The 27,239-nt window shown below is 34.4% G+C and overlaps 3 protein-coding genes across 4 annotated transcripts in view; 1 reads left to right on the forward strand and 2 right to left on the reverse strand.

Annotated features, from left to right (window-relative positions):
* Window positions 1-1,714: 1,714 nt before the first annotated feature.
* LOC125243077 (G-protein-signaling modulator 1) lies at window positions 1,715-7,786 on the reverse strand. Its single transcript, XM_048152366.1, has 5 exons — window positions 7,332-7,786; window positions 6,790-7,206; window positions 4,491-4,647; window positions 4,166-4,403; window positions 1,715-2,131 (listed from the first exon to the last, which is right to left on the reverse strand). The coding sequence occupies exons 2-4, from the start codon at window positions 7,195-7,197 to the stop codon at window positions 4,273-4,275; spliced, it is 696 nt and encodes a 231-aa protein (XP_048008323.1). The 5' UTR covers window positions 7,198-7,206; window positions 7,332-7,786; the 3' UTR covers window positions 1,715-2,131; window positions 4,166-4,272.
* A 2,847-nt stretch (window positions 7,787-10,633) lies between these two features.
* On the forward strand, window positions 10,634-23,111 carry pbx2 (pre-B-cell leukemia homeobox 2). Of its 2 annotated transcripts, XM_048152364.1 has the most exons (9): window positions 10,634-11,021; window positions 11,649-11,722; window positions 15,277-15,521; window positions 16,274-16,464; window positions 18,073-18,208; window positions 18,348-18,489; window positions 18,677-18,771; window positions 20,402-20,452; window positions 22,171-23,111. In XM_048152364.1, the coding sequence occupies exons 1-9, from the start codon at window positions 10,777-10,779 to the stop codon at window positions 22,249-22,251; spliced, it is 1,260 nt and encodes a 419-aa protein (XP_048008321.1). In that variant the 5' UTR covers window positions 10,634-10,776; the 3' UTR covers window positions 22,252-23,111. The 2 variants fall into 2 exon arrangements, with proteins under 2 accessions (XP_048008321.1, XP_048008322.1); XM_048152365.1 differs by lacking the exon at window positions 20,402-20,452 and having other exon boundaries at window positions 10,639-11,021.
* A 3,795-nt stretch (window positions 23,112-26,906) lies between these two features.
* Window positions 26,907-27,239, reverse strand: part of notchl (notch receptor, like) — a 15,954-nt gene continuing 15,621 nt past the window's right edge. Inside the window, exon 11 of the mRNA XM_048153689.1 lies at window positions 26,907-27,239. This exon is cut by the window's right edge and continues 352 nt beyond it. Within this exon, the coding sequence (XP_048009646.1) occupies window positions 27,072-27,239 (168 nt within the window). The 3' untranslated portion in view covers window positions 26,907-27,071.

A 27,239-nucleotide genomic window follows, 5' to 3' on the forward strand; every position in this document is an offset into this window, starting at 1 on the left:
CACGTAAACACAGTCGGTTATGGCTTAAGTGGATGTAAACATTCGGGTGAAAACAGTGTCAGTATCCATGGACTCGGTCTTAAAGGGACCATAGCCTATATTTGTCATTAATGTTAATAAAACAACAAAATATGTTAAATAAATGTATACATGGTAAATAAACCTACTGTATCTGAATAACAAGTTTATTTAATTTGTATCTCTATAGTATTTGTTGTATTGTTTGTAAATTTCTTTTTATATAACAACAATTGTATATATGTTAGTAATTATGCCCTTTGAAGGTTATTGGACACTGTGAAATTTTTGATCTAAGTTTGTGACAAGCACATAAAAATGATTACTTTTTTCATTAGATTAATAATAAAGAAGCTGTCGTACATTCATTAGTCTCACTGTGTTGTGCTTGGAAAACTGCAACATCACCAAAAAAAATAATTTAAAGAAATGAGAGAGAGAAATTAATAAATGTATCGGTATCGGCGAGTACTAGAAGAAAAGTATCGGTACTCGTACTCGGTCCTTAAAAAGTGGTATCAGTGCATCCCTAATAACGAATGCTTTCATCATAACTAACAGTGCAAACGTGATGTAAATAAGAGATTCGTTGAATAAAACGGGAGTTTTGGTGCGAGTCCAGAACTCACACTGTTTGATTGACAGCTCCAGCGATTGTAAAGGGAGCGTTCTTTGATCGCTTTCTATATATAATTTAATCACAGTTTAAATAACAGATTATTTTCATCCTACTAAGAGAAACAAGGTGAAGTTGAGCGTTTAGTCACTGGTTTGATTTACTGACACACAGACAAAGATCATCTGACTGTACATGAATCATTAATATCAGATCAGGCATTAGAATGAACACAGTTACTGACATGTTGTTGCATTACTGTCGAGTTCATATCATAAAAGTCTGATAATGTGATTGATTTACCAAAGAATCCACAGTGAAATGTACCGAATACAAATAAATAAAGCTCAATTGAAAATAAATAACCATATTCCTGCATTAGGATCCTTTGAAAGGTAATGTTATTTTAGTCCTGTATCGCTTTTCTCTCCTCCTCATCTCACTAACACGCCAGTGGGCGGGGCTAACGTTACAATAATGAAGTAGGCGTTGATTTCTTCTGCAGAGGCGGAGTTTCACCGATCTATAGAAGCATTACGGGACGAGTCGTTCGCTGGTTCTGATGTCAATAAAAGTATATTTTTTTAGTATTTGACGTCCTATATATCAAAAGCTCAAGGAAAAGTTGATTTCTCAATGCATGACCGCTTTAGTGCAATATGGAGGGGAAACAGTTAGAGATTTGTGGCTCTGGTCGAGCTGTGATATAAACAAAACACTATTGGCTATTTTAAAAAAAGGGAGGAGCTGTTCATATGTTCCGCCCCATCTTCACAAAATTACGTCAACACATTGAATAATGCTGCACTTCAGTGGGCCTTTAAATCACATTTCTTCCTCATTCTGACGCTTCAGCAGATCATCTTTATCATGTCTACATGCCTTAAGTTGCTGCCATGTGATTGGCCGATTAGATATTTGTATGAATGAGCAGATAAACAGGTGTTGTACACCTTCAGCCCTCTCAAGTGACATTAAAATGATCAGTCTCTGTCGCCACCTAGTGGCTAAATCAGGGAAGTTGCACAGTGGAAATTCTCATTAAACATGTTGAGTTCACAAAAACAGTAAACATTATAATTAACATTCAAACATTTATTTAGCATATACATAACAGAAAGAGGCAAAGATCCTTCAAATTACCCTGAATATTTAAAGCAGATTTTTTCTGTTTCTCTCCCATTCATTATCGCTGTAGAGCTGTGAAGCGCAACACATGTAGCAATGTTGAGAAGTAGTGCAAGTGTTCTTATATCGGTAGTCTGATTTTGTATTTATTCATGTGTGGACAGGAAAGGGTCTGGCATCATAAACTCACACCGTGACAGGCCCAGTAAAGCAGGAACCTCTCGTTTGATTCGATTAATGAACAGGTTTGAGCTCCGTTCTCTGTTCATCCATTCTCCCGCCCTGAACCTTCAGCAACAAAGAGAAGAAATCCTCATCGTCCATCGGTCCTGGAGCCGCACTGCGCTGCTCCTCCAGCCGGCCCTGGGCCTGAGGAACAACAAGAAGAAGAATAATTTAAAAAATATATTATTATTATTATTAACTTTTAGATAATAATAATAGCATTAAAGTTATGAAAAACTTTAAAAAATAATTTATATATATGGGTCTGGTAAAAAAATATAAATATAAAATAAATCATATATAATATATAAAATAAATTATAATGTTTCAAATAATAAAAATAATATGAAAAGCGCTAATATGATTTTAAAATTAAACATACATGGTCCTAGTAAAAATAAATAACATTTTTAAAATAATTATAAGCTTTTTTCATAATAATAATACGATAAAACTTGAATAATAATAATAATAAAAAAAAAAAAGAAATATATGTGGGCCTGGTGAAAAAAAAAAAATAATAATAATTGTTTAAATGATTATTATTAACTTTTTTATAATAATATGAAAAACTTTAATAATAAGAATAATTTTAAAAAATATTATTTTTATTAACTTTGTAAAAATAATAATAATATTAAAGTTATGAAAAACTTTAATAATAATTTATAATAATTTATATATAGTGGTCTGGTAAAAAATAAATTATAATGTTTTTAATAATAATAATAATAATAATATGAAAAGCGTTAATATGATTTTAAAATTAAACATACATGGTCCTAGTAAAAAATAAATAACATTTTTTAAAATAATGATAAGCTTTTTTCATAATAATAATATGATAAAAATTGAATAATAATAATAATAATAATAATAATAAAAAGAAATATATGTGGGCCTGGTGAAAAAAAAAATAATAATAATTGTTTAAATGATTATTATTAACTTTTTTTATAATAATATGAAAACTTTAATAAGAAGAATAATTTTAAAAAATATTATTTTTATTAACTTTGTAAAAATAATAATAATATTAAAGTTATGAAAAACTTTAATAATAATTTATAATCATTTATATATAGGGGTCTGGTAAAAAATAAATTATAATGTTTTTAATAATAATAATAATATGAAAAACATTAATAATGATTTTAAAATTAAATATATACGGTCCTAGTAAAAATAAATAAATAATATATATTTTTAATTATGATCAGCTTTTTTCAAAATAATAATATAAAAACTTTAATAATAACAATAATTATAATATAAAAAAAAATACATATATATATATATATATATATATATATATATATATATATATATATGGGCCTGGATAAAAAAAATAATGGTTTAAAGTATTGTTATTATTATTATTATTATTATTAAAAACTTTTTCATAAAAAATAATAATAATATGAAAAACTGATAATAATTTTATTTAAAAAAAAAAAAAAAAAATATATATATATATATATATATATATGGGTCTGTTAAAAAAATCTTTCTAAATAATAATAATAATAATAATAATAATATGAAAAACGTTAATAACAATAATTTTAAAATTAAATATATATGGGCCTGGAAAGAAAATATATTTTTAAATTATGACAAGCTTTTTTTTACATAATAAGAATAATAATAATATTCTGGAAAAATTTGAATAATAATAATTAGTATATGTGGGCCTAGTTAAAAATAATAATAATTTTTTCATAATAATAAATATAATATGAAAAAGTTTTAATACAACTTTTTACATTTTTTAAATGAAAAATTAATAATTATGTGTGTGTGTATATATATATATATATATATATATATCAATATTTCATTATTAAGTTTTTTTATTATTATTTTTATTATTAGCATGTACCAATTTTACATTACTGACTTTATGAGAAATTATGAGATTAATCGTGATCATTGATATCATATAGTGAGAAATAAAAACAAATCTGCATATATTAAAAAAAAATCCACATTATCTCACTTGTGTAAATGTGTCTTTATAAATATATGAATATATACAGCTGCCTACGTTACATTTTTGGCATCAAAAAGTTTGCGAACCGCCATGTCAAGTGAACGTAGCAATACAAAAAGAAAACGTTCCTGGCGTAACTCATGTAAGTTGCATGTCCTGTGTATAAATCTCTCTCAGAATCTCACTTGTGAGTTGACGATCATGTTGTATAAGTCCTCTTTGGGTGCTGGTGTGGGAACCGCTCGGGTGACCTCTGTGACCTTACAGCTGCTCTTCCTCTGTTTGGCTTTGGTCAGGGGGGGTGGGGGGCGGGGGGAGCGTCCTGGAGTTCTGCGCGCTGGTCATCCAGTCGACGGGCCTGTGAGGTCGCCAACAGGTCGAAGAATTCCTCCTTCTGCAGCGACGTCATGGAGGAGAACACCACTGTCGGGAAGCACACCACTCATGAGTCCTGCCGACTGATATTCCCTGCAATTATTATGAAGAAACGAATGAAAGCTGCTGCTTCACCTCTCTGACTGTGGCGGGGCGTGCTGGGCTCAGAGTAGCATCTCCTGCGGTGCTCCAGACGGAACGAGCAGCGCTGGTCGTTGAGCCGCCGGCCCTCCTGTAACGCGAACAGCAGCTCACACAGAGCGTCAGGGAAATCTGGAGATAACCTGTGAACCTGAGCACATGACCAACAAATGACCATGTCACATCTAGTCAAAACTGCACATCCACAAGCCTCTAGATGGGGCTTCATTTCAGATTGCTTAGTCAAGTAGTACAATAATATCTGTCCATATATACTGTATATATAGTACCAGTCAAAAGTTTGGAAGCATTACTATTTTTAATGTTTTTGAAAGTCTCTTCTGCTCATTAAGGCTGCATTTACTTGATCAAAAAATTCAGTAAAAATTTTGAAAAATTATTATAATTTACAATAATGGTTTTCTATTTTAATCTACTGTAAAATATAATTTATTTATGTGATTAAAAGCTGAATTTTTAGCATCATTACTCCAGTCTTCAGTGCTTAATATTTTTTTGGAGCGTGATACTTTTTTTTTCAGGATTCTTTGATGAATAAAGAGTTAAAAACAACAGCATTTATTCAAAATAAAAAATCTTTTCTAACTACAGAAATCTTTACTGTCACTTTTTATCAATTTAACACATCCTTGCTGAATAAAAGTATTAATTTCTTTCCAAAAAAAAAAAAAAAAGTAAAAAATTACTGACCCCAAACTTTTGAACGGTAGTGTATATTGTTAGAAAAGATTTCTATTTTAAATAAATGCTGTTTTTTTTTTTTTTTTTTACTTTTTTCTTTTTTTTTAACATTGATAATAAATCATCATATTAGAATGATTTCTGAAGGATCATGTGACACTGAAGACTGGAGTAATGATGCTGAAAATTCAGCTTTGATCACAGAAATAAATTACATTTTAAAGTATATTAAAATAGAAAACCATTATTTTAAATTGTAATAATATTTCACAATTTTTACTGTATTTTTGATCAAATAAATGCAGCTTTGATCACAGGAATAAATTACATTTTAAAGTATATTAAAATAGAAAACCATTATTTTAAATTGTAATAATATTTCACAATTTTTACTGTATTTTTGATCAAATAAATGCAGCTTTGATCACAGGAATAAATTACATTTTAAAGTATATTAAAATAGAAAACCATTATTTTAAATTGTAATAATATTTCACAATTTTTACTGTATTTTTGATCAAATAAATGCAGCCTTGGTGAGCAGAAGAGACTTCTTTTCAAAAACAATAAAAATAGTAATGTTTCCAAACTTTTGTGTGTATATATATATATATATATATATATATATATATATATATATATATATATATATATATATATATAGTTGAATATAGCTGTTCACTCATAAGATTTCCAAAAGTAAAATTCATAGTATAATTACCTGATTAAAAACGAGATGCTTCCGTTTACAAATATATGATAATTTCATGACTGAACTTTTTTGTATTTTTGTAAATTCCTTCTAAAAGACATTTGCAAATTTCCAAATACTTGGAAAACTAATCATTTCTAATCCCAAAACATCTGATATTTACAATCAGTTTTTGGGCTCAGTAAGATTTATTGACTTATTTTAAAGAAATTAATACTTTTATTCAGCAAAGACACATTAAATTGATTAAAAAAGGGACATTAAAGGCATTTATGGTGTTATAAATAAATAAATATCAAATAAATGCTGTTCTTTTGAACTTTCTATTAATCAAAGAATCCTGAAAAATATGTAAAAATCCAGTAAAAAATAAAGTTTAAAAAGCTGTTCTTTTGAACTACTATTTTAATAAAAAAAAAAAAAAAAAAAAAATTGTTTTCAACATTGAAATTAATCAAAAGGATCATGTGACACTGAAGACTGGATTAATGATGCTGAAAATTCAGCTTTTCATCACAGAAATAAATTAAATGTTAAAGTATATTAAAATAGAAAACCATAATTTTAAATTACAATAATATTTCAAATTTTTTCCTGTATTTTTGATCAAATAAATGCAGCCTTGATGAGACATCTTTCAAAAAACATTAAAGAATCTCACCGATCCTAGTGTGTGCATTCAAAAATATATGTTAAATTAATCTACTTAATAAACTAGCATTATCTGAGCACAGTTCACAGCTTAACGCTATAAGAGACAAGCCCTTCAAAACGTCCCGCCCAACTTTGCGCTTCAATAGCAACACGTCAACACAGGAAAGAAAAAAACTGCATTTGTCAAGCATCTTTCTGAATGCAATCATTATTATAAATCTTTACCATAGGCTTTGCATCATGAGGGCTCAGTGTGTCTTTGGGCCGCAGCTTCACTTCTGCTTGAGCCGTGGGTTTTTCCTCAGCTGTCCCGTCTGACAATCCCTCATGGGTTTTTGTACCGTCCACCTGCCGTTCTAGAGTCTCCCGGTTCATTTCCACCGCTTCACTCTCACTTTCATCTACTCGGACATTGTTGTGATCATGTGAGCTTCCCTCTGCGGCTTCATCTTCTGTGTTTTCATCAGCCGTCCAAACTCTCAGCACGGCCCTTCCTCTCTCTCCGCTGTTTATCACATCCGAAGGTTCGTCCCCCTCCTCGAGAATGAGAAGGGGCTCCAAATGCTTGTCGTCCGCTGAGGTTTCAACTTTGACCTCGGGGCAGTCCGACATAACTTCTACACAGCTCTCCATTGAAGAAGCCTATAAAAATGCAGAGCCTTGACATTAAAGCACTTAAATATGACATGTTTTCAATGCACAATATCATAATAACATCTGTACTTATTTCACTCGACTAACACTCGACATTTTACGGCCTTGCTTACCTTCTCAACCTTAGAAGAGTTAAAATGAGGTCCTCAGAGCGGAATGTCAAGTATAGCCCACATGCATCTCACCTCCGTGTACGAACATGCATTAACTCCCACATAGCTCAGCCAAACTATACGAGTGCTTCGCACAAACGAATCTGAAAAGAGCTAAAAGCTGACACGATGCCTCGACAACTTCACTGTCTCACAAGTCTGCTTGTTCTATCTCTTCCTGTTCCTCTCTTGTAGCCCTGATCCACCCCTATTCATTTGGTCTGTTTCACTTGAACAAGTTGAATGAGTTGATGTACACAGAAATGATACACTCTGATACAAACTTTAGTTTAAATGCTGAGCTTTTCTATTATATTAATAATAATAATAATAATAAGTACGAGAAATGTGTGCTGACGCTCTCTGACAATCTTGCATGTTGAAACTGGCGGCCTGTTTGTTAACAGTCTGTGGTTTTGCAGATTTCCTGTTGACTGCCAGCAAAAGGAGAAGTTAAGAGACTAGCAAAGAGGAGAAATGAATTCAGTATCTGTGGCATTTAAAAGAAGACTCATTTAGCACCATGAAAGTCCTGTTTCTCCCCCCTGTTGATCAGCGCTCAGACCTAAAGCCTCCGGGCCATAACATGATGGCATGTAAGCTATGCATTTTCAGAGAAGGAAACTTGTCTATGTTGAGCAACACAATGAATGCAAGAATATCATATTTCATGAGGAAGCGTGCTTTAATGCATCTCATGAAAACAAGAACAGGTTCGGATCAAAATCAAATAAAGAAAGAAATAATAATATTTTTATTTTATTTAAACATTTCTTCCACAAATCATCTGGACGTTTTACTATTTATTTTTTTTTTTTAAATTACCTTTATAGCTACTTCACATTTTCGTTCGTATCATTATTAGTGTAATAATATAGCTGCGAGCAGCAGATATCGGGGTTCAAGCTCTTTAAGGCCTTTAAGCACATGCTCAAAAAGGTATTATGTTTTAATTAGCGAGCTTTGATCATAGATGGAAAAGACCATTTACAGCCAATACAGGTGATTTACCATAGTAAATATATGGTTTTTAAAGCTTTTTAACTGTTATCAAGGTTGAGCCAAAAACCTAGGACTAGTTCGCCAAAGTTGGTTTTTGAAATAATCTCCAATATTTACTGAACGATTCGATGGACAGCGGCGGTCTTAGAGGCAAAGACGCTCAGAATGAGGAGTTCCAATTTTCAAGTCGATCGGACTAATGGTGAAGTAGTTATAGCCGTTTTCATGTTTTTTTCCCTGTTATAGCGCCACCAAGTGGCTAGTCGCCGCGTCCTTTTGCACTCAACCACAGAATGAGCTCTTACAAAGGTGTGCCAAATTTGTTAAAAATATCTCTTTCCGTTCACGAGTTATAGCCATTTTAGTAAAAGTGGCCCCGCCCACTTTGAATGTTTTGGCGGCTCTTAGAGACCGTGAATTGTAATTTAAACTTTTTTTTTTATAATTATTGACAATCAGACTCCGGAGAATCTTGCTGCACTGGTTTGGTTCTGATTGGGTCAAAAACCTAAGACTAGTTCGCAAAAGTAAGTTTTTCAAAAAAATCCAAAATAGTGGCAAAGTTGCTCAGAATGAGGAGTTCTACCATGTGGTGTGAAAAATCGCACAATACATGATCCTTTACGTGAAAAACACGAAGGCCCCCCCCTGGTGGCCGATTTCTTTCGAATTTCTCACAGGCCTCTAGGGCCGTGAGTCAAACATACCCAGTGAGTTTCGTTCTGATCGGCCTCTGTTAACTTTAGGTACTCAAATTTCATTGGCCAATGGCAGTCATGTTTTTTGAGATGCGTCAATGTCCTCATAGACACCGTGGCACCTCAGACGAAGACACTGCATGCCAATTTTCAAGTCGATCGGACTAACGGTGAAGTAGTTATAGCCATTTTCATGTTTTTTCCCTGTTATAGCGCCACCAAGTGGCTAGTCGCCACGTCCTTTTGCACTCAACCACAGAATGAGCTCTTACAAAGGTGTGCCAAATTTGTTAAAAATATCTCTTTCCGTTCACGAGTTATAGCCATTTTTGTAAAAGTGGCCCCGCCCACTTTGAATGTTTTGGCGGCTCTTAGAGACCGTGAATTGTAATTTAAACTTTTTTTTTTTTATAATTATTGACAATCAGACTCTGGAGAATCTTGCTGCACTGGTTTGGTTCTGATTGGGTCAAAAACCTAAGACTAGTTCGCAAAAGTAAGTTTTTCAAAAAAATCCAAAATAGTGGCAAAGTTGCTCAGAATGAGGAGTTCTACCATGTGGTGTGAAAAATCGCACAATACATGATCCTTTACGTGAAAAACACGAAGGCCCCCCCCTGGTGGCCGATTTCTTTCGAATTTCTCACAGGCCTCTAGGGCCGTGAGTCAAACAGGACCAGCGAGTTTCATTCCGATCGGCCTCTGTTAACATTAGGTACTCAAATTTCATTGGCTGGCGGTGGACATGTTTTTCAAGATGTGTCAGTGTCCTCATAGACACCCGTGGCACCTCGGACGAAGACACTGCACGCCAATTTTTAAGTCGATCAGACTAACGGTGAAGTAGTTATAGCTGTTTTCATGTTTTTTCCCTGTTATAGCGCCACCAAGTGGCCAGTCGTCACATTCTTTTTCACACAACCACAGAATGAGCTCTTGCATAGGCGTGCCAAATTTAGTGAAAATATCTCATTCCGTTCACAAGTTATAGCCATTTTAGTAAAAGTGACTCCGCCCACTTTTGATTTTTTTGGCAGCCCTTAGAGACCGTGAATTGTAATTTCATATAATTTTATAACTATTGATGGTCAGACTCCGGAGAATCTTGCTGCACTGGTTTGGCTTCGTCAAAAACCTAAGACTAGTTTTTAAAAAAAAAATTCAAAAATTTCGACGAGCGAATAGTGAATTTCGTACTTTTGACCGCTGTAGCGCCCCCTTCAGGCCGATCGGAGCGACCCTTGGTGACATTGTAGGCTGTGTGAGTGCCACCAGCCCTCAAAGTTTCAAGTCTCTATATAATATAATAATACATTTTTATTATTTAGATGGGCATAAATTAAAGCATTATTGGATTTACAATAAATTTATTTTTTTCAGGATGAAATTGATGAAATTCATTCACAAAGACCTCAGATGAACTTTATCATAGTTCTGCATTTGCATTTTCCTGTGAGCAGAAATGCACACGTCGCAGGTTTATTTATTTGACCCTCTCTGTGTACTCATACTGTATATGACCCATGCAATAAGACTCCATGTCACAATATGCTCTTATCTTGATTTCTGCATTTGCAGAATGTCTATTGCCATGCAAGGGCACGTTTTTTGTCTGTCAATCGCTAGGGGACTCCAGCGTGGTGATGCATTGGACACACACACAGTCACACACACACACACGCATCTAGATTAATGTACTGCTCAGGATGTTGCAACCGCAGCAGCCCATCACAGGCAACGGGCCCAGCGCAAGCCGCGGTCTCGGGTTGAGCGTTCACCCGGGAATGCATCCCCTTAACCCGGTGCACCCGCCCTCTCAACACCGCCCCGATGGAGACCCCGCGGGCCTCGAAGCCACCGAAAATGGACACGACAACCGCCGAGACATTGGAGATATACTGCAACAAATCATGACGATCACCGACCAAAGTTTAGACGAAGCTCAAGCAAAGTGAGTTATTTAAAATTATTTAAAAAACTTACAAGTTTAGCATTGCGCTAACGGTCGCGTGAGACAAGGGTATGCTAAAACCAGATAGTAATCTATAATCTAACTTTTTTAAATGACATCACACACGTTAATTTAAACAAATTCACTTTTATTTTGATATTTAAGAAGACAATATTTAAAAAAAAGTTAAACAATTATTAGAATGTGTGCTGAAGTTCACGGTCTTAGCCGCTATTGTTTACGTTTTTCTTGACTTGAAACAAACTCTTTATCTTTAGTTTTCCGATATAATTATATATCACAAAATAATGATTCGCGGTTAGATGTGCTCCAATCCAATCACTTACATTTATTTTATTATTAAAGTAACTTTATTTTTATTCATTCCACAAAAGCACAAATCACTGCTTGAAGCTAAAATGCTAATGTACTATGAGAATCGGCATGATTAACGAGTATTTAATGCAATAAAAAAGATCTAATTTATATAAAAGTGGGGTTGTGAAGTATTTTATATTCTGTAGCGACACGATTTCAACGTTTATATATATTTAAAACGAGTCTTAATGTTACAAAGGTAGGATGCTAATGTTAGCCAACTGACTTTTGTTTGTTGTTTTGTGACAGAAAACACGCTTTAAACTGTCATCGGATGAAACCGGCTTTATTCAGCGTCCTGTGCGAAATTAAAGAGAAAACTGGTGAGTAATGTGCATGCATTTTGTTTTAAAAGTGGTAAATATCATAACTGTAACTTTATAATTGGTTTAAAAGTTGGCAGTGGATTCAGCACAGGCGCCATGTTCTGCAAGAACAAAGCCAGACAGTGTATACCTCATAAAAATACAAATAAATCCAACGTTTTTTTCCTAAATAATCACTTATATTAATTCTAGTATCTAAGTATATTCTCACACCCCATCGTTTGCATGCAATACATAGTTATATGAATGTTAGAATTGCAGTATTTACACAACAATGGCATAATGATAATGGGTCTGTCCAGCTTCTAAAAATAAATTGAATCACCATTTCACAATTTTAAACCATATTATTTGCATGTTATACCCACTTATTTGCATGCATTAGATATGTTTCAGCACGCCAGGTTTGTCTGAAGACCACATTTGTATGTTTTTGAACAAAAGTATCAAGCAATATAATCTCAAACCCTGTTATTTGTATGTGACACCACTTTTTTTTTTTTTTTTTTTTTTTTTTGCATGTGAAAGGATAGCAGTACATCAATAAAATGGTTTGAGAACTAAACTGCAAAATATTGATCTTTACTCCAATATATCAACACAAACCCTTCTATTTGCTTAACCAATAATTAAACAATAATGTTTACGTAATGTCTTTGGTTTGTATGAAGACTAAGTTTAGGAAATCCCATAAGAGGACTAAAATGTTTACTGTGATGGTTAGTAATTAAATGGCTTTGCGCCTAATGGAGTCTTTTAATTTCCGTGGTCTGGCATTACATGCTGTGTGTCATCAATCATACAGTACTGCTGTACTCTGGTTATTGCACAAGGCTGTCTTGAAACACTGACCTTCACATTGTAAAGTATATAAATAAAAACTCTTCTAGTTGGGGTATGTGTAATAGAAGAAAGCAGCACTTAAGGGTGGTTGCGAGCAGTGATGACACATGAACTGACAAAATGACTCATCCTGCTTAATGTTTTGCCCTTGACTGAAGCACTTAACCTTGTGATTATACTGATGATTAGAGCATGATTCATTCAAATTTATCTTGACTGCCATTACAGTAAGGGGACCCCTTTCACAAGATGTAATATAAGTCTCTGGTGTCCCCAGAATGTGTCTGTGAAGTTTCAGCTCAAAATACCCCACAGATCATTTACTATAGCTTGTCAAATTTGCCCCTGTTGAGTGTGAGCAAAAACATGCTGTTTTTGTGTGTGTCCCTTTAAATGCAAATGAGCTGCTGATCCAACCCCCTTTCCAGAAGAGGGCGGAGCTTTAACAGCTCATGCAACAACAAAACAGGACAATCTCACGCACTGAAAATATCGGAAACTGTCCGTAGCGGTGTTCAGCCTTAAAGAGGACCTATAATGTCTCTTTCACAAGATGTAATATAAGTCTCTGGTGTCTCCAGAATGTGTCTGTGAAGTTTCAGCTCAAAATCCCCCACAGATCATTTATTATAGCTTGTCAAATTTGCTCCTCTTTGGGTGTGAGCAAAATCACGCCGTTTTTGTGTGTGTCTCTTTAAATGCAAATGAACTGCTGCTCCCGCCCCCTTTCCAGAAGAGAAAAAATATTTTTCGATTAATAATTTTTTTAAATGTGGTCGATACGTGGCTTTTGAAAATCGATATCGTGTCGATTTTTTCTGTATTTATTTCCGCAAACAATGAACATAATATCTGATTGACGTTAAACCTATTACTAGTCTTCAGTTGAAGGAACTGTCAGTTTCCCGATCAAGCCAGCGCTGCACGGTCATTAAAGTTTATAATTTACACGCGTTTTCAAGGTTTGCCAATATAGGCATTCAAGTGAAAGAGAACTCGCGCGCGCTGCGTGAGAAGTTTTGTGTGCGTGTCAGCGTTGTCACACACACCCGAAGAGCTCAGAGCTGCACACCTCAGACAGCGTGCAAATAAGAAAATTAATTCTCTTTTACCTCTCCTTGCACCTAAAAGGACAAATTCACACAAATTTATCTCTCAATCTCCGCCTTTGTGAGTATTTCGGTAAACATAGTCGGTTACGGTTATGGTAAGCAGTAGAGAAAGAACGCATGCGTGTCATTATTGTATGTATCATAGATGTGCTGATATTCGGTAATACGATATATCGCGATAATGAATATGCACAATATTGTTACCGTGGGCACCTCAAAATACAGTGAATAATTATTTATTAAGAATTATTCAAATTTTTATATTACATTTTAAGAATACTATCAACCGTGTACAATCCACAACACTGCTGTATGCGGCGTCAAAAAGGCACACGCACTATGTAAACAAACCCAACGTGCACAAGAAGCACACGGCAGAACGAGTGAAGGAGACGCGCTGAATGAAAATGCACGTTCACTCTCTGACAGCAGAAATACAGCGGTTACCCCGGGAACCCCGTAAACAAAGCAGCTGCGCTACTACAGTATTTAAAATGCTTCAAACAGCCATTCAATTATTTTGGATTCGCAATGTTGTTCATCACAGCACCAAATACTTAAAGACTTAATAGGCTATTTATTTTCAAACTTAAACATTTTTATATTTTAATATGGACTACAACATGCCCTAATGATTAGAAATGTTCTGATTATTGTTCAGTAACACTTGATGACCTAAGGCTTCATTAATTAACATGTTAATTCATTATTACCAAACTCACAAAGAAAAATACTTTTATTATAGCATTTATTAGCATTTAAAACAGCATTTATTAATCTTAGTTAATGTTAATTTCTAGTTAATGTTTATTAACATTACTAAAATCAAAGTAATACTTACTTTATTTTCTTTATTTTTTTTATTTACTTTACTTACTTTATTTATTTGTTTACTATGTTTATTTGTGCTATTGCTTGTAGTTTAATAATTTGTTCTTTTTATTATTAACTATTTACTTGTCTTTAATAATCTTTGAAATTTATATTAGTAGTTTTAGCTGTGTTCTCAAATGGAATCGAAAATTGTTAAATTTCACTGGTATCTAAAATATTGGGTGTCATAACCTTATTTATTACAATATAGGTAGGATATACATGGGTCAAAAACAATAACTATTTTATTAATATATTATTTTTTTGTGGTGGGGCCAGTGAAAATGTATTGAATTTATTGAATAAAAAAATCGAAATTGAATCGAAATCGAATCAAGAATCGAAATTGAATATAGCTTGTCAAATTTGTGTGAGCAAAAACACGCCGTTTTTGTGTGTATCCCTTTAAATGCAAATGAGCTGCTGCTCTCAGCCCCCTTTCCAGAAGAGGGCGGAGCTTTAACAGCTCACGCTTCGGTTGCTCAACAACAAAGCTGGAGAATCTCACGCAGCCATTTGTTGTTAGTCGATTTCTGTAAAAGAAAATATCTCTCTTTGCATTGAACTTTGAGCGTCGTAACTTTGCAGGTGTTGTTTATGATCAAACAGCAACATTACACACTAACTAAAGTTAAAAAGGTGAAATCATAATCAAGGACCTCTAGTTTTGGCCTGAAAATTAGCATCTATGTTGAATATTAATGTATAAATTTCTTCTCTCAGGTCTCTCCATGAGAAACGCTCAGGAGGAGGAGCCTCCAGACCCACAGCTCGTGCGATTGGATAACATGCTGCTGGCCGAAGGCGTGGCCGGTCCAGAGAAGGGGGGCGGAGCCGCCGCTGCGGTCTCTGCGGCGACCAGCTCTGGCGGGATGTCACCTGACAGCTCATTGGAGCACTCCGACTATAAAAGCAAGTTGAGCCAAATTCGGAACATTTACCACACAGAGCTGGAAAAATACGAGCAGGTACATATCGCTGCCGTCTTGCTGGGTAGCCACGCCCCCTCAGGGAAATCTCATTGGTCCAAAATCCTGCTTCGCAAAGCTGTAAATATCTCGCTTCCGGAAGTACTCATTCCATTCATTTTCCTGAACCAAACTATGAGGTGAATCACATCCTTACAAACTTTGATTTGAAGAGGAAAGAATTTAAAAATCAGGACAAAAGGATAAAGGTGCTTAACTGCTTTAATGAGGGGAAGAACTACAATCCCATGAAGCATTGCAAATTACATAATTGATTTAAAAACCATGAGGAAACTATTGATTTTAAATATTCGAGTAGTTTGAGAGCGTAGCTAGACATTCGCAGTGCTTCATGGAAGTGGGTGGGCTATTTGCTTGTTTCGCTTCCCTGATTGGTGGAGATTTCTCTGCAGAATTATGGGAAATGTAGTTTGTCATCAGCACAATTTATTTTATTTATTTTTTGAAATAAGTTGAAATAATGCTGGTTGGTGGCTTCAACAAAAGCACATGCCGTCGATTAACAACTAGCTAGTGGTTTATTGTCCAAAATGGAGAAAATGAATGGGATTTTTATTTCTGGAACCCGACTTTTGCATTCTATTGAGCTTGAGCTGAAAATTCAACATGATTTGTTGTTTTGTGTCAGTTTGCACAGCGTTTTCCTCTCAGTGAGGACAGAGAACGGACGTCTGATGCACTTTGACACGTTTCTGAATGGAGCTGGTTTCTGATCTCATTGCTGTTCACAGGCCTGCAGTGAGTTCACTACCCACGTCATGAACCTGCTGAGGGAGCAGTCGCGCACCCGGCCCGTGTCTCCGCGCGAGATCGAGCGCATGGTGGCCATTATCCACCGCAAGTTCAGCTCCATTCAGACGCAGCTCAAGCAGAGCACCTGTGAAGCGGTCATGATACTGCGCTCGCGCTTTCTGGACGCCAGGTGCGCTCGCCGTCGTGAAACGCATTGTGTGATATTGTATTTTTGCTGTAGTGTGGGGCTGCAGAGTTTGGCCAGAATTTTGGAATTATATATCAATACAGCTATATTATTATTGTTATTATTATTATTACTACTAAATGTAATAAAAAAAAAAATTACTTAAAAATAAAATATTGCTAAAATAAAAAAAACTATTTTAAGAAAAATATTTTATTTTACATTACAACTGTGAAATTACAATACTAATATTTAAAATAAAATATTTACAATATTTTAATATTAAATATTTAAAAACTAATATTCATTATTTATTTTTAATAGAAATTGCAATTGTGATTTGTTTTTGTTTTTTTTGTTTTTTTGCTGTGTTTGTAGGTCTGTAGGTCGGCCAAAATTTTGGAATTATATATCAAAATAGCTATATAGTAATAATAATAATTATTATTATTATTATTATTATTACTAAATGTAAATATAAATATTACTCAATAAAAACAAAATAAGAAATATTGCTAAAATATTTTTAAATAAAATATCTAAATTATTTTAATATAAAATATTTAAAAACTAAAATGTATTCTTTATTTATTTATTTTTAAAGAAATTGTGATTTGTGATTTAAAAAATTGTTATATCATAATTATTATTGTTATTACTAAATGTAAATATAAAAATTACAAACAAAATAAGAAATATTGCTAAAGTAAAAAGATTATTTGAGGAAAATTTTATTTTATTACTGTAAAATTACAATGCTAATATTTTTAAATATTTAAATATAAAATATTTAAAAACTAAGATTTATTCTTTTTATTATTTATTTATTTATTTTAATTTAATAAAAATTGCGATTTTGTGATTTAAAAAAAAAACGTAACAATAAAAAATCATTTAAAAATCATTTAAATCATGTAAAAAATCATAACAATAATATAATTATTATTATTACTAAATATAAAACTTACTCAATAAAACAAAATAAGAATTATTGCTAAATATAATAATAATAATAATAATATTTTATTTTACATTACAACTGTAAAATTACAATGCTAATATTTATAAATAAATATTTAATGTATTTTAATATAAATATTTTAAACTAATATTTATTATTTTTGTTATTTATTTATTTATTTTAAAATAGAAATTGCCATTGTGATTAAAAAAAAATTGGTTTGCTATGTTTGTTTGTAGGGCTGCACAGTTTGGCCAAAATTTTGGAATTATATATCAATATAGCTATATAATAATAATAATTACTAAAAGTAACTATAAAACGTTAATAAGAAATATTACTAAAATTAAAAAATTGATCATTCAAGAAAAATAATATAACTATAACTCATTTTTTTTACATTACAACTGTAAAATTACAATACTAATATTTATGTCTTAATTTCTTCATTTTCAGACATTAAACCATCAAACTTCTATTTTGACAGAAAACCACAGGAAACCCCTGAGCGCTTGTGTTTTGTTAATAAATGCGTTTATTTCGATTAATCGTGCAGCGCTACACTGATGAATCATGATCAGAAACTACATGTTGTTTTCTTAATTTAAATGAGACGAATATTTGACGATGAAATTCTCTTTCTCTGTCAGACGCAAGCGGCGTAACTTCAGTAAACAGGCTACGGAGGTGCTGAACGAGTACTTCTATTCACATCTCTCGAACCCTTACCCGAGCGAGGAAGCCAAAGAAGAGCTGGCCAAGAGCTGCGGTATCACTGTGTCTCAGGTAAGAGCTCCTCTATCACGTCTGTTTACTAGGCCTGCTTTCCCATGAGCCTCTGAGATCGCCTGGCTCTCGGCGCACTACGGGAGCGTCCGGTCATCAGAGGGATATCGGTTTCATTTTGGCTCTGAAATCGTGACAGGTGTCCAACTGGTTTGGTAACAAGAGGATTCGCTATAAGAAGAACATTGGGAAGTTCCAGGAAGAGGCCAATCTGTACGCCATGAAGACGGCTCTGGGGGCGACACAGAGCGAGGAATCGCCCCACACTCCAAACTCCACTGGTTAGTTCAATTTTAATCACTTTCTGTCAGGATGATCGGTTTTGTTTAATGCTATCGCAGTAAAATGCACGGAAATGTTTAGTTTTCTCATAGAAATGCATCAAAGATCTTGTTAATCTATAATGAAGCTGTAGTAATGATGAGGATTTTCATGCATGACAGAGTGTCGCACCTCTCGTTCCTCCAGGTTCAGGGTCGTTCTCGCTGTCAGGGTCAGCTGACTGCTTCCTCGGAGTTCCTCCAATGAATGGAGAGCAGCCTCCCTATCACATGGGGGCTCAGGTATGACTCTCTCGAGCTCCGCATTACTGCGCCTCTGCTGCATGTCGTCATGCATGTGTGTTAGGATCTCACTCGGAGGGAGTTAGGGGTGTAACGCATGTAAACACTTAGATCATAGATGGAAAAGACCATTTACAGGCAATTTAGTCAGGAAAAATATGTTTTTTAAGGTTTTTTGACAGTTATAGCGCCACCTATTGCCCGATCTACACCACATTTTTTGGGTGTCCTCAGAGTGTGTCCATACATATGTGTGCCAATTTTGGTGAAAATATCTCATTTTGTTTTGAAGTTATAGACACTTATGCTGGTTTCGTCTCGATCGGACTAACAGTTTCGAAAATATTCGCAAACGTTTTTTAAGCGCTAAATCACAACGTTGCACCAACCATAATGCGAAACCTTCCATGTTTGGTATCGTTGGACTCGGCAAGGATTCAGGAGTCTAAAGACGTGACTCGCCTGAAAATAAGTTGACCACATCCAAAGTTATATATATTTTCATCTATAACCATTAAAAACTTTTTTTTTTTTTTTTTTTTCACAAAAAACACAAAAATTGGCGTGCTTCTTCAGAGTCATATGCTGCATGTGCTCACCTAATTTCATGAAGTTATGAGTTTTCGTTGAGGCTTTTGGGTATATTTAGCCACGCCCATTTTCTAAAAGACCCAGTTATAGCGACCCAAAGGGTAAAGTTCAACTTTGTTTTTGATAATTATTGATCTAGAGAGTCCATAGAATTGTCCTACACTGGTTTTGTTCCGATTGGGCGAAAAACCTAGGATTAGTTTGCAAAAGTAGGTTTTTCACATATTTGCGAATAATTTATGAACGATTTGATTGACAGCATTGGTTCTTGAGGCAAAGTAGTTCGGCATGAGGAAATCTATCAAATGATATGCATATTGTGTGGATTTATGAAACACCACGTGATTACTGACAAAAATTCTTACAGACCTAGGACCATGAGTCGAACATGCCCACCGAGTTTCGTTCCGATCGGCCTCCGTTAACCTTGTCTAATAGGCGCTCAAACTTCATTGGCCGATGGCGGACATGTTTTTTGAGATACGCCAATGTCCTGAGATGTCATGCCCCCTTGGACCAAGACACTGCATGCCAAATTTCAAATCAATCGGACTAAAGGTTGCATAGTTATGCTGTTTTCATGTTTTTTTCAAGTTATAGCGCCACCTAGTGGCCAATCGCGATTTAAAAAAAAAAAATCAAGTTAATCAAAGTGGCTACATTCAGTGTGCAGTTCAGACTCTTAAGAGTTTTGAAAAATGGTTATTAATTTTTTTATAGCTAGGTGGCGCCCTCGGGCGGTACACTCACTCGCTAAGAGTTGAGCAAAATGTTTGGATGCATTAAAAAGAGAACTATTTTGTGTTATTCCTGTCAGTGGTTGCTTATTAATTTGATTATGAATTTTTCGCGCGTTCACTTCGGGCTTAAGGGGTTAAAAAGAGAAACATGGTTTGTTTTTTCCTCTGCTCTACTGCAAAACTGGGGCAGGTACTGAACAGTCATTGTTGTGTAGCGTTACACCCCTAGACTCGAGGCAGTGATGTGATTTTGTGTGTTTGCTTTGCCTAAATGTCCTTTTCCTCTCTCTCTCTGGTAGGACGCTCAATCACGCTTCTCAGAAAGACTCTATAGTACCAGAGAGAGCCGGGTGAGGAGCTCATTTCAGCACGCTCGTGTCTGTAATCTGTCCGTCTCACACGCGCATCGCTGTCATCTGTACTCGCGCTTCATATTTTGCAAGGATTCATTTGCTCTGTTGATTATAAATGAGGCCTGTTCACATCAAGAGCGACGTTTGGCACATGATTTTTATTTTGTGAGAAACATATATGGTATTACATACCAAAAAAAACCTCTTTGAGTGGAAGTGTCCAGAAAAATGCCTTAAATTAAAATTTCATTCACTTTACGTTAGTGAGAAATAGGAATATATAGATTTTGGTCTAATGATGATAGTAGCAGGGTTATTATTGTGACTAAGGGGCTGTTTACACGACAGGAAAGCTTTTTATGCGTTTTGGCCATTTATTTACACGACAATGGCGTTTGGTGGCCGGAAAGTGCAAACTTTGAAAATGTTTTTGAAAACAGTCTCTGTGTAAACAACAAAAACATGAATCTGTGAAAACGATGACGTCACGCACATGCGCATCACATGTTCAGTCTATAGTGTTTGATCGCCATCTAATGGCCTGACAGCAGAATACAGCGTCGACGGAAAACTCAAAGGAAAAACTCCTCCGTTTTAATCATATCGTTGTCGTGTAAACGTGCCATAAAACTTTTAAAAACATTTCTGTTAATTTAAAAAAAAGAGCTGAAATAAAATGAAATATAAATATATTAGTTGAAAAACTTGAAATAAACTAAAATTAGGAATGTTGCCTTTGCAATAAATTGAAATAAGTTTAAGTTGAAGCACTAAAATTATTAACTGGAAATAAATAAATAACTTAAAAATAAATTAAACCTAAATAGCTATCAAAAAAACAACTAAAAACTAATAAAATGGCAAAAGCACAAAGTGAAATTATTAAAAATGAAACTAAAATTAGCATAAAATTAACAACAAAATTTAATTTAAGATATTAATAAAACTAAAATAAAACCTAAAACAGCACTGAATAGTAGTGGTCTATTATTTGTAATAAAAGCAATAAAGTGCTTAAATATAATGTTTAAATGTAATTTATTATTATTAAATGTAAAGTATTATCTGATAAAAAATATTTTACTTGCTTTAAATGAGTGTATATAATAGAAATATATCTATAACTATGACAGCAAATTTATTTAAAAAAAAGAATAAAGTTGTGGTAAATGTTTAAATTAAATTATATTATTATCTGTCAGTACATATTTCGCTTGTGTTTAATAAGTGTGAAATATGAATATATCTTGGTATAACGATAATAGTGGTCTAGTATTAGTAGTAAAAATAATAAATGAAAAAGAAAGAAATCTGGCAATTACTCGACAGCCCACCGGTGTTTTTAATCACATTTAATGATGTTCTTTATTAATGTTGTGCACCATTTTAAAATATGATAATCTTTTATTTATTAAAAGAAGAAATGTTCTGCAGTGAAATCAATACATTTATGTCCATATAAAACAGATTCAGTGTGTTCAGGCAAATGAACAAAATATGAACATGTGTCATTATTTTTTTTGAGATATTATTTAAAGCTGGATTATTAGAAAAACATCATCATCAGCAGCAGCATAACATGCCTGATTGTTTCTCAAGTGTTGTTTTTTCACACCTAAACTTGACCTTTAACCTTCACGCTCACTGTGAATAGGCCTGTAAGTGTTTCAGTCGTTGGTTTTTGTGGTTTTAACAGCGCTTTTCTCTTTCTCCAGACTAACGGTAACTGGCAGGAGCAGAACACGCCGCCCTCCGCCGCTTCACCCGGATCCGATCACTCCGACAACTCCGACTGATGAACCCGAGGACAGACGGATCGACGAAAGAATGATGGTCACTCTTCTACCCACCTGCAGTTTCAGTTTTTCTTGTTTGTTTTTTACTTTTGTTATTATTATTATTATTATTATTATTATTGGACTTCACATTGAGCCTCATTCATGAAACACAAGCAGTGAAAATCTATTTTTTACGAAAATTGTCATGTTCCATTCAATGTGATAATCTACATAAGAATGGGCCTCATTCATAAAACATGAGCAGAGTGAATTTTGTTCATAAAATCAATTCAATATGTGAATATATACACACACACACACAGTATATTTGTTCAGCTTTTGTTTCATGAATAAGGCCGTTTCTCCGTTTGGATGAATGAGTGTGTTTGAGCTGGATGAGATCATGGCTTTTAGTATTTTATTCTAGTTTTATTTTACACGTTTCCACTACATCACAACTTCCACTGTTTGTTACTGCAATATCTGGGTGTTGAAAGGGGAACTTTTTAACCTGCATTAAGACTGCTTTCATTATAGCTATATTATTATTATTATTATTATTATTATCACTGCTCTACATTGTTTATTCAAAGCTCAGATAGAATTGGCTTGGGTGAAGGGGGCAATAGAGAAAAATCCAAAGATTGTGTTTTGTGTGTGTGTGTGTGTGTGTGTGTGTGTGCGTGTGTGTGTGCGTGTGTGTGAGTTTCTCTTTTTTACTGGGTTTGTGTATGTATCAATTATATGAATGAGGTGCGTTTGCTGTCTTTATTTACCGTTTGAATGAGTATATCAACAGTGCTGTCTTTTTCTCTGTACAGTGAAACACCTGTATTCTCTACCTCTTTTACAATAAAGACTGTCTGTGTACACATTCATCACCGGCACCTAAACGTTGTTTTTCTAAGCAAGTGATCCGTTTCACCTTTATCTGAGTATTTGCATTTTCAGTGCTGCGTGAACGTTTCCAAAAACACGTTTGTGGAACAGTTATGCTCACTCTTGTGTGTGTGTGTGTGTTACATTACTATTCAAAAGAAGTTTTTTCTGCTTACCAAGGCTGCATTTATCTGATCAAAAATACAGTAAAAATTGTTAAATATTTTTACAATTTAAAAAAGCTGTTTTCCATGTGAATATATAGTAAAATATAATTTATTTCTGTGATCAAAGCTGAATTTTCAGCATCATTACTCCAGTCTTATGTGTCACATGATCTGAAACATTTCTGATTATTATCAGTGTTGAAATCGGTTGTGCTGCTTCTGTGGAAACTGATGCTGTGTCACTTGATCAATTTAATGCGTCCTTGCTGAATAAAAGGTTTATAAAAGTATACAGTATATCTGCAGTAAGACTATATCTGGCACCCATTACTTCAGATTAATTTTACAGTGAAATGTTATTTGGTAATGTTTGACTGGGCGATATCAGTATATGAAAGTAGCGTCTTACAAAAGTGTGAAAGAAAATTTCATTACCAGCAATGGCATTGTGTAAAATTTTACCTTTAGTCTCCATCTCATTTAAATATATTTACTGTTCATTTTTTTTTTTTAGGTGTAATTGAAAACATTAGTTGGTGAATATTTGAAACCCCCCAAAAACCGATGAACTAAAAGAAATATATATATAATAGTGTTAATTGCATGAAATCTTTAAACATGTTCGAATTATATTTTGACGTTAAATCAAAATAAATAAGGAATTGTGATTTTATTACAGACAATTAAGCATTGTTAAGATTTCATTAGGATACATAACATATTATTTTAATTTCATGAGGCTTAAGCAATAATGTGTCGTATTAAGTAAAACACCTAAACAAACATCTAAAGATATTAAAGCTGCAATATGTAATATTTTCTGCCCGCTAGAGGTCACTAGAGGCCTATTCAAAACAAAGGCGTAGCTTGATGACGCCAAGTTTGAGTGTGGAATCTTGGGACATGTGATCTTCACATCACATGCGGTGGAAAATAATCGGGACAATGCTCTATAATTAATTAGAGTAGGCTATTATTGTCCTGCTAATTATTATTGTATACCCTTAAAAATAAATAGTAACTGCCAGATAACGACAAAGACTATAGAATAACACAAGATGTGTCACTCGTATTGTTTTGAATGGGAGAAAGTGTAACGCGCAATATGGCGGAATAAGTCCCGCCTCTAAATAAGAGCCAATCGCCGACTGGTAAAGTCATCGCGTCACTTCAGCGGCCGTTAGAATCACCGGTTTCTATAGAAACAGTCAGACTCGCGCCTCCGAAGAGACGCGCATTTAGGTCTGCGCATGCGCATTAGCTTGATCCAGCCTGAAAAATACAGGGTTTTTTTTGTCATGATTCGAGCGTTTAGAAACTAAATTTATGAGCCGGTTGTTGTTAGATTTCATTGGTGATTTCAAATATAAAATTTAATTGTAAGGTTGGCGAACAGTTTTGGAGAATTTGATGTTTCCCCATTCAAAGAGATTGCATGATGCCCAGGATGCCCGAGAGGCGTTTCAAAGATGGCCGCCGAGTGAAATGACTTGTCTTAAAGGGACTTTGATAACGATCACCTGCTTTTCTCGTCATGGATAACGTCAGGCGAGTTATCTTAACTAATAACATTTATTAATTAGCTTATAAAGCCCACATTTAACGTTACCTAAAAAAGTTCAGTGATCTGTCAGATCCTGTAAGGTCGGTCAGGACAGTTTACTGCTGAACAACTCATTTTGTCGGTGAGAAATAACACAGAATCGAAAATTAATAGTTAGTTATATATCTTCAATCTCCCCTCGAAGCTCCAACAGTCCTCAGAGAAGCTGTCAATCACAACTGTCAATCATGACGACACGACCCCTTTCTATAGCATCAAATTGCTAGCTAAAATCAAACTTATCACAAAAACAAACAATTGAATATATATCAGCGTGATAACATCTACCTCAAATGACCAAAACCATTTTTCGGAAAATTTTATTTGAAGCGTAATTGATTTTTTTTATTTTCATTCATTCCCGTTCGTTTGCATGGAGATGGCAGGGTTTGTGACCTGTACTGCATCCAGCCACCAGGGGGCGATCAAAGAGACCGCAGCTTCACTTTTCAGGACGTGTGAGGCACATTCCGCCATGTTTATTTCTTCACCAGAGCATTTAACAGCAGCATTCAAGTAAGAAATGTTTTTCTTTTCTTGTGTGGTTCATATTAACAGCAGATACATTATGCTGCTTTCACGTTAATACACAGATCTAATATACACATGCGATTTCTTCCCTTGTTGTTTACCTTCACAGACATAACTGACTGTGTTTGTGAACTTTGTGTGTATTTGACAGTTTAAGTGCAATAAGACGTGTAAGAGAAATCATTTTATTACTCACGGGAAGCGTCGTCTGACAGCCATCTTTCTGTGTGCGTTTCAGAAAACAATAAATCAGAAGTTTAAACTGTTACAGCTTTAAAACACATGCAGATAATAAACTTTCATGATGAAGAAGAACTGCAATGTCACGTGAGCTTCATGAATCAGAGGTTCGGATCGTGTTTCAAACTGCCAAAGTCACGTGATTTCAGAAAACAAGTCTTCATTATGTCATAACTGCTTCGAAACGTTTCAAAATTTCAGTGGTTCACCACTGGGGGCGATCTCTGTGAACCCATGAATCATGTGAATTCACTGAGATCGCCCCCTAGCGGCAGAACATTGAACAAGCGTCTATTACCTGATCTCTGAAGAGTTTTACACAATTGTAGGCGTCTTAATGAGGTATTTGTATAATTTAAAGGAATAATAGTAGTCTCTGTTTAGCTGACCCATCCACAGAATAAACAAAACAAGCCCTGAAAATTGATAAAAGAACACATATTATACAGACACTTAATATTTAATGGTATTAGATGATTAGTTAATTCCATTTTATAGATTATACTTTCAATAAAACATTTGCGATGGATTTGTAAAAGCTGTTTTTATGCATGTTGCATTTACACGGTTTTGACCAGCAGGGGTCACCAGCGTGTAGTGTTTCGTACGCTTCAAATCATTTTGCGAAGCAATTGGTTCAATTGATTCGAAGCTTTGAAAAGCTTTGTTTCTCCCATCACGACGATATACATGATAATCAAAACCAAACAGATGTTTTGTTAGTTTTTGTCAGAGTGAGTATTCGAGGCACGCACGATCTGTACAGGCTCCGCCCTCTTCTGGAAAGGGGGGCGGGAGCAGCGGCTCATTTGCATTTAAAGATACATGCACAAAAAAAAGCATTTTTCCTTCCACTCAAAAATGGAAGACTAGTAATAAGTTTAATGTCAATCAGATATTATGTTCAGTGTTTGCGGAAATAAATACGAAAAAAAAAAAACGATACGTGGCTTTTGAAAATCGATATCGTATCGACCACATTTTAAAAAACGATTAATCGGAAAATCTATTTTTTTGCCCAGCCCTACTGAACACTGTTACTGACAATCCTCATTTTGGCTGCGTGAGATTCTCCAGCTTTGTTGTTGTTGAGCTGTTAAAGCTCCGCCCTCTTCTGGAAAGCGGAGCTCATTTGCATTTAAAGGGACACACACAAAAACGGCGTGTTTTTGCTCACACCCAAATAGGGGCAAATTTGACAAGCTATAATAAATGATCTGTGGGGGATTTTGAGCTGAAACTTCACAGACACATTCTGGGGATGGACTTTATTTTCTTTACACATATTTCAATTGCTTTTGATTCTGGGGTGTTTTCCTGAGACTCGGCCAGTAATATTACAAAAGCAGACTATTTTATAGTCTGTAAGATGATTGTAAACAACAGTTATGTACATTTTAATTTCTCTCTATCCTCTCTCACATGCTGCTTTGGATGGAGATGCTGGGCTCATTATTGACCCTCTCACTGTGGATTTTGGAGATGCAGTTCCTTATATTTTCCCTCTCAGAATCCATCTGAGTCGAGCTGAGACTGTTCCCTGTGCTTTTGCTCTCTGATTGGCCGGCTGCTTCTCTCGGGTGGGG

The sequence above is a fragment of the Megalobrama amblycephala genome, linkage group LG13, assembly GCF_018812025.1.
Source record: "Megalobrama amblycephala isolate DHTTF-2021 linkage group LG13, ASM1881202v1, whole genome shotgun sequence".
In the NCBI taxonomy this organism is placed as follows: Eukaryota; Metazoa; Chordata; class Actinopteri; order Cypriniformes; family Xenocyprididae; genus Megalobrama; species Megalobrama amblycephala.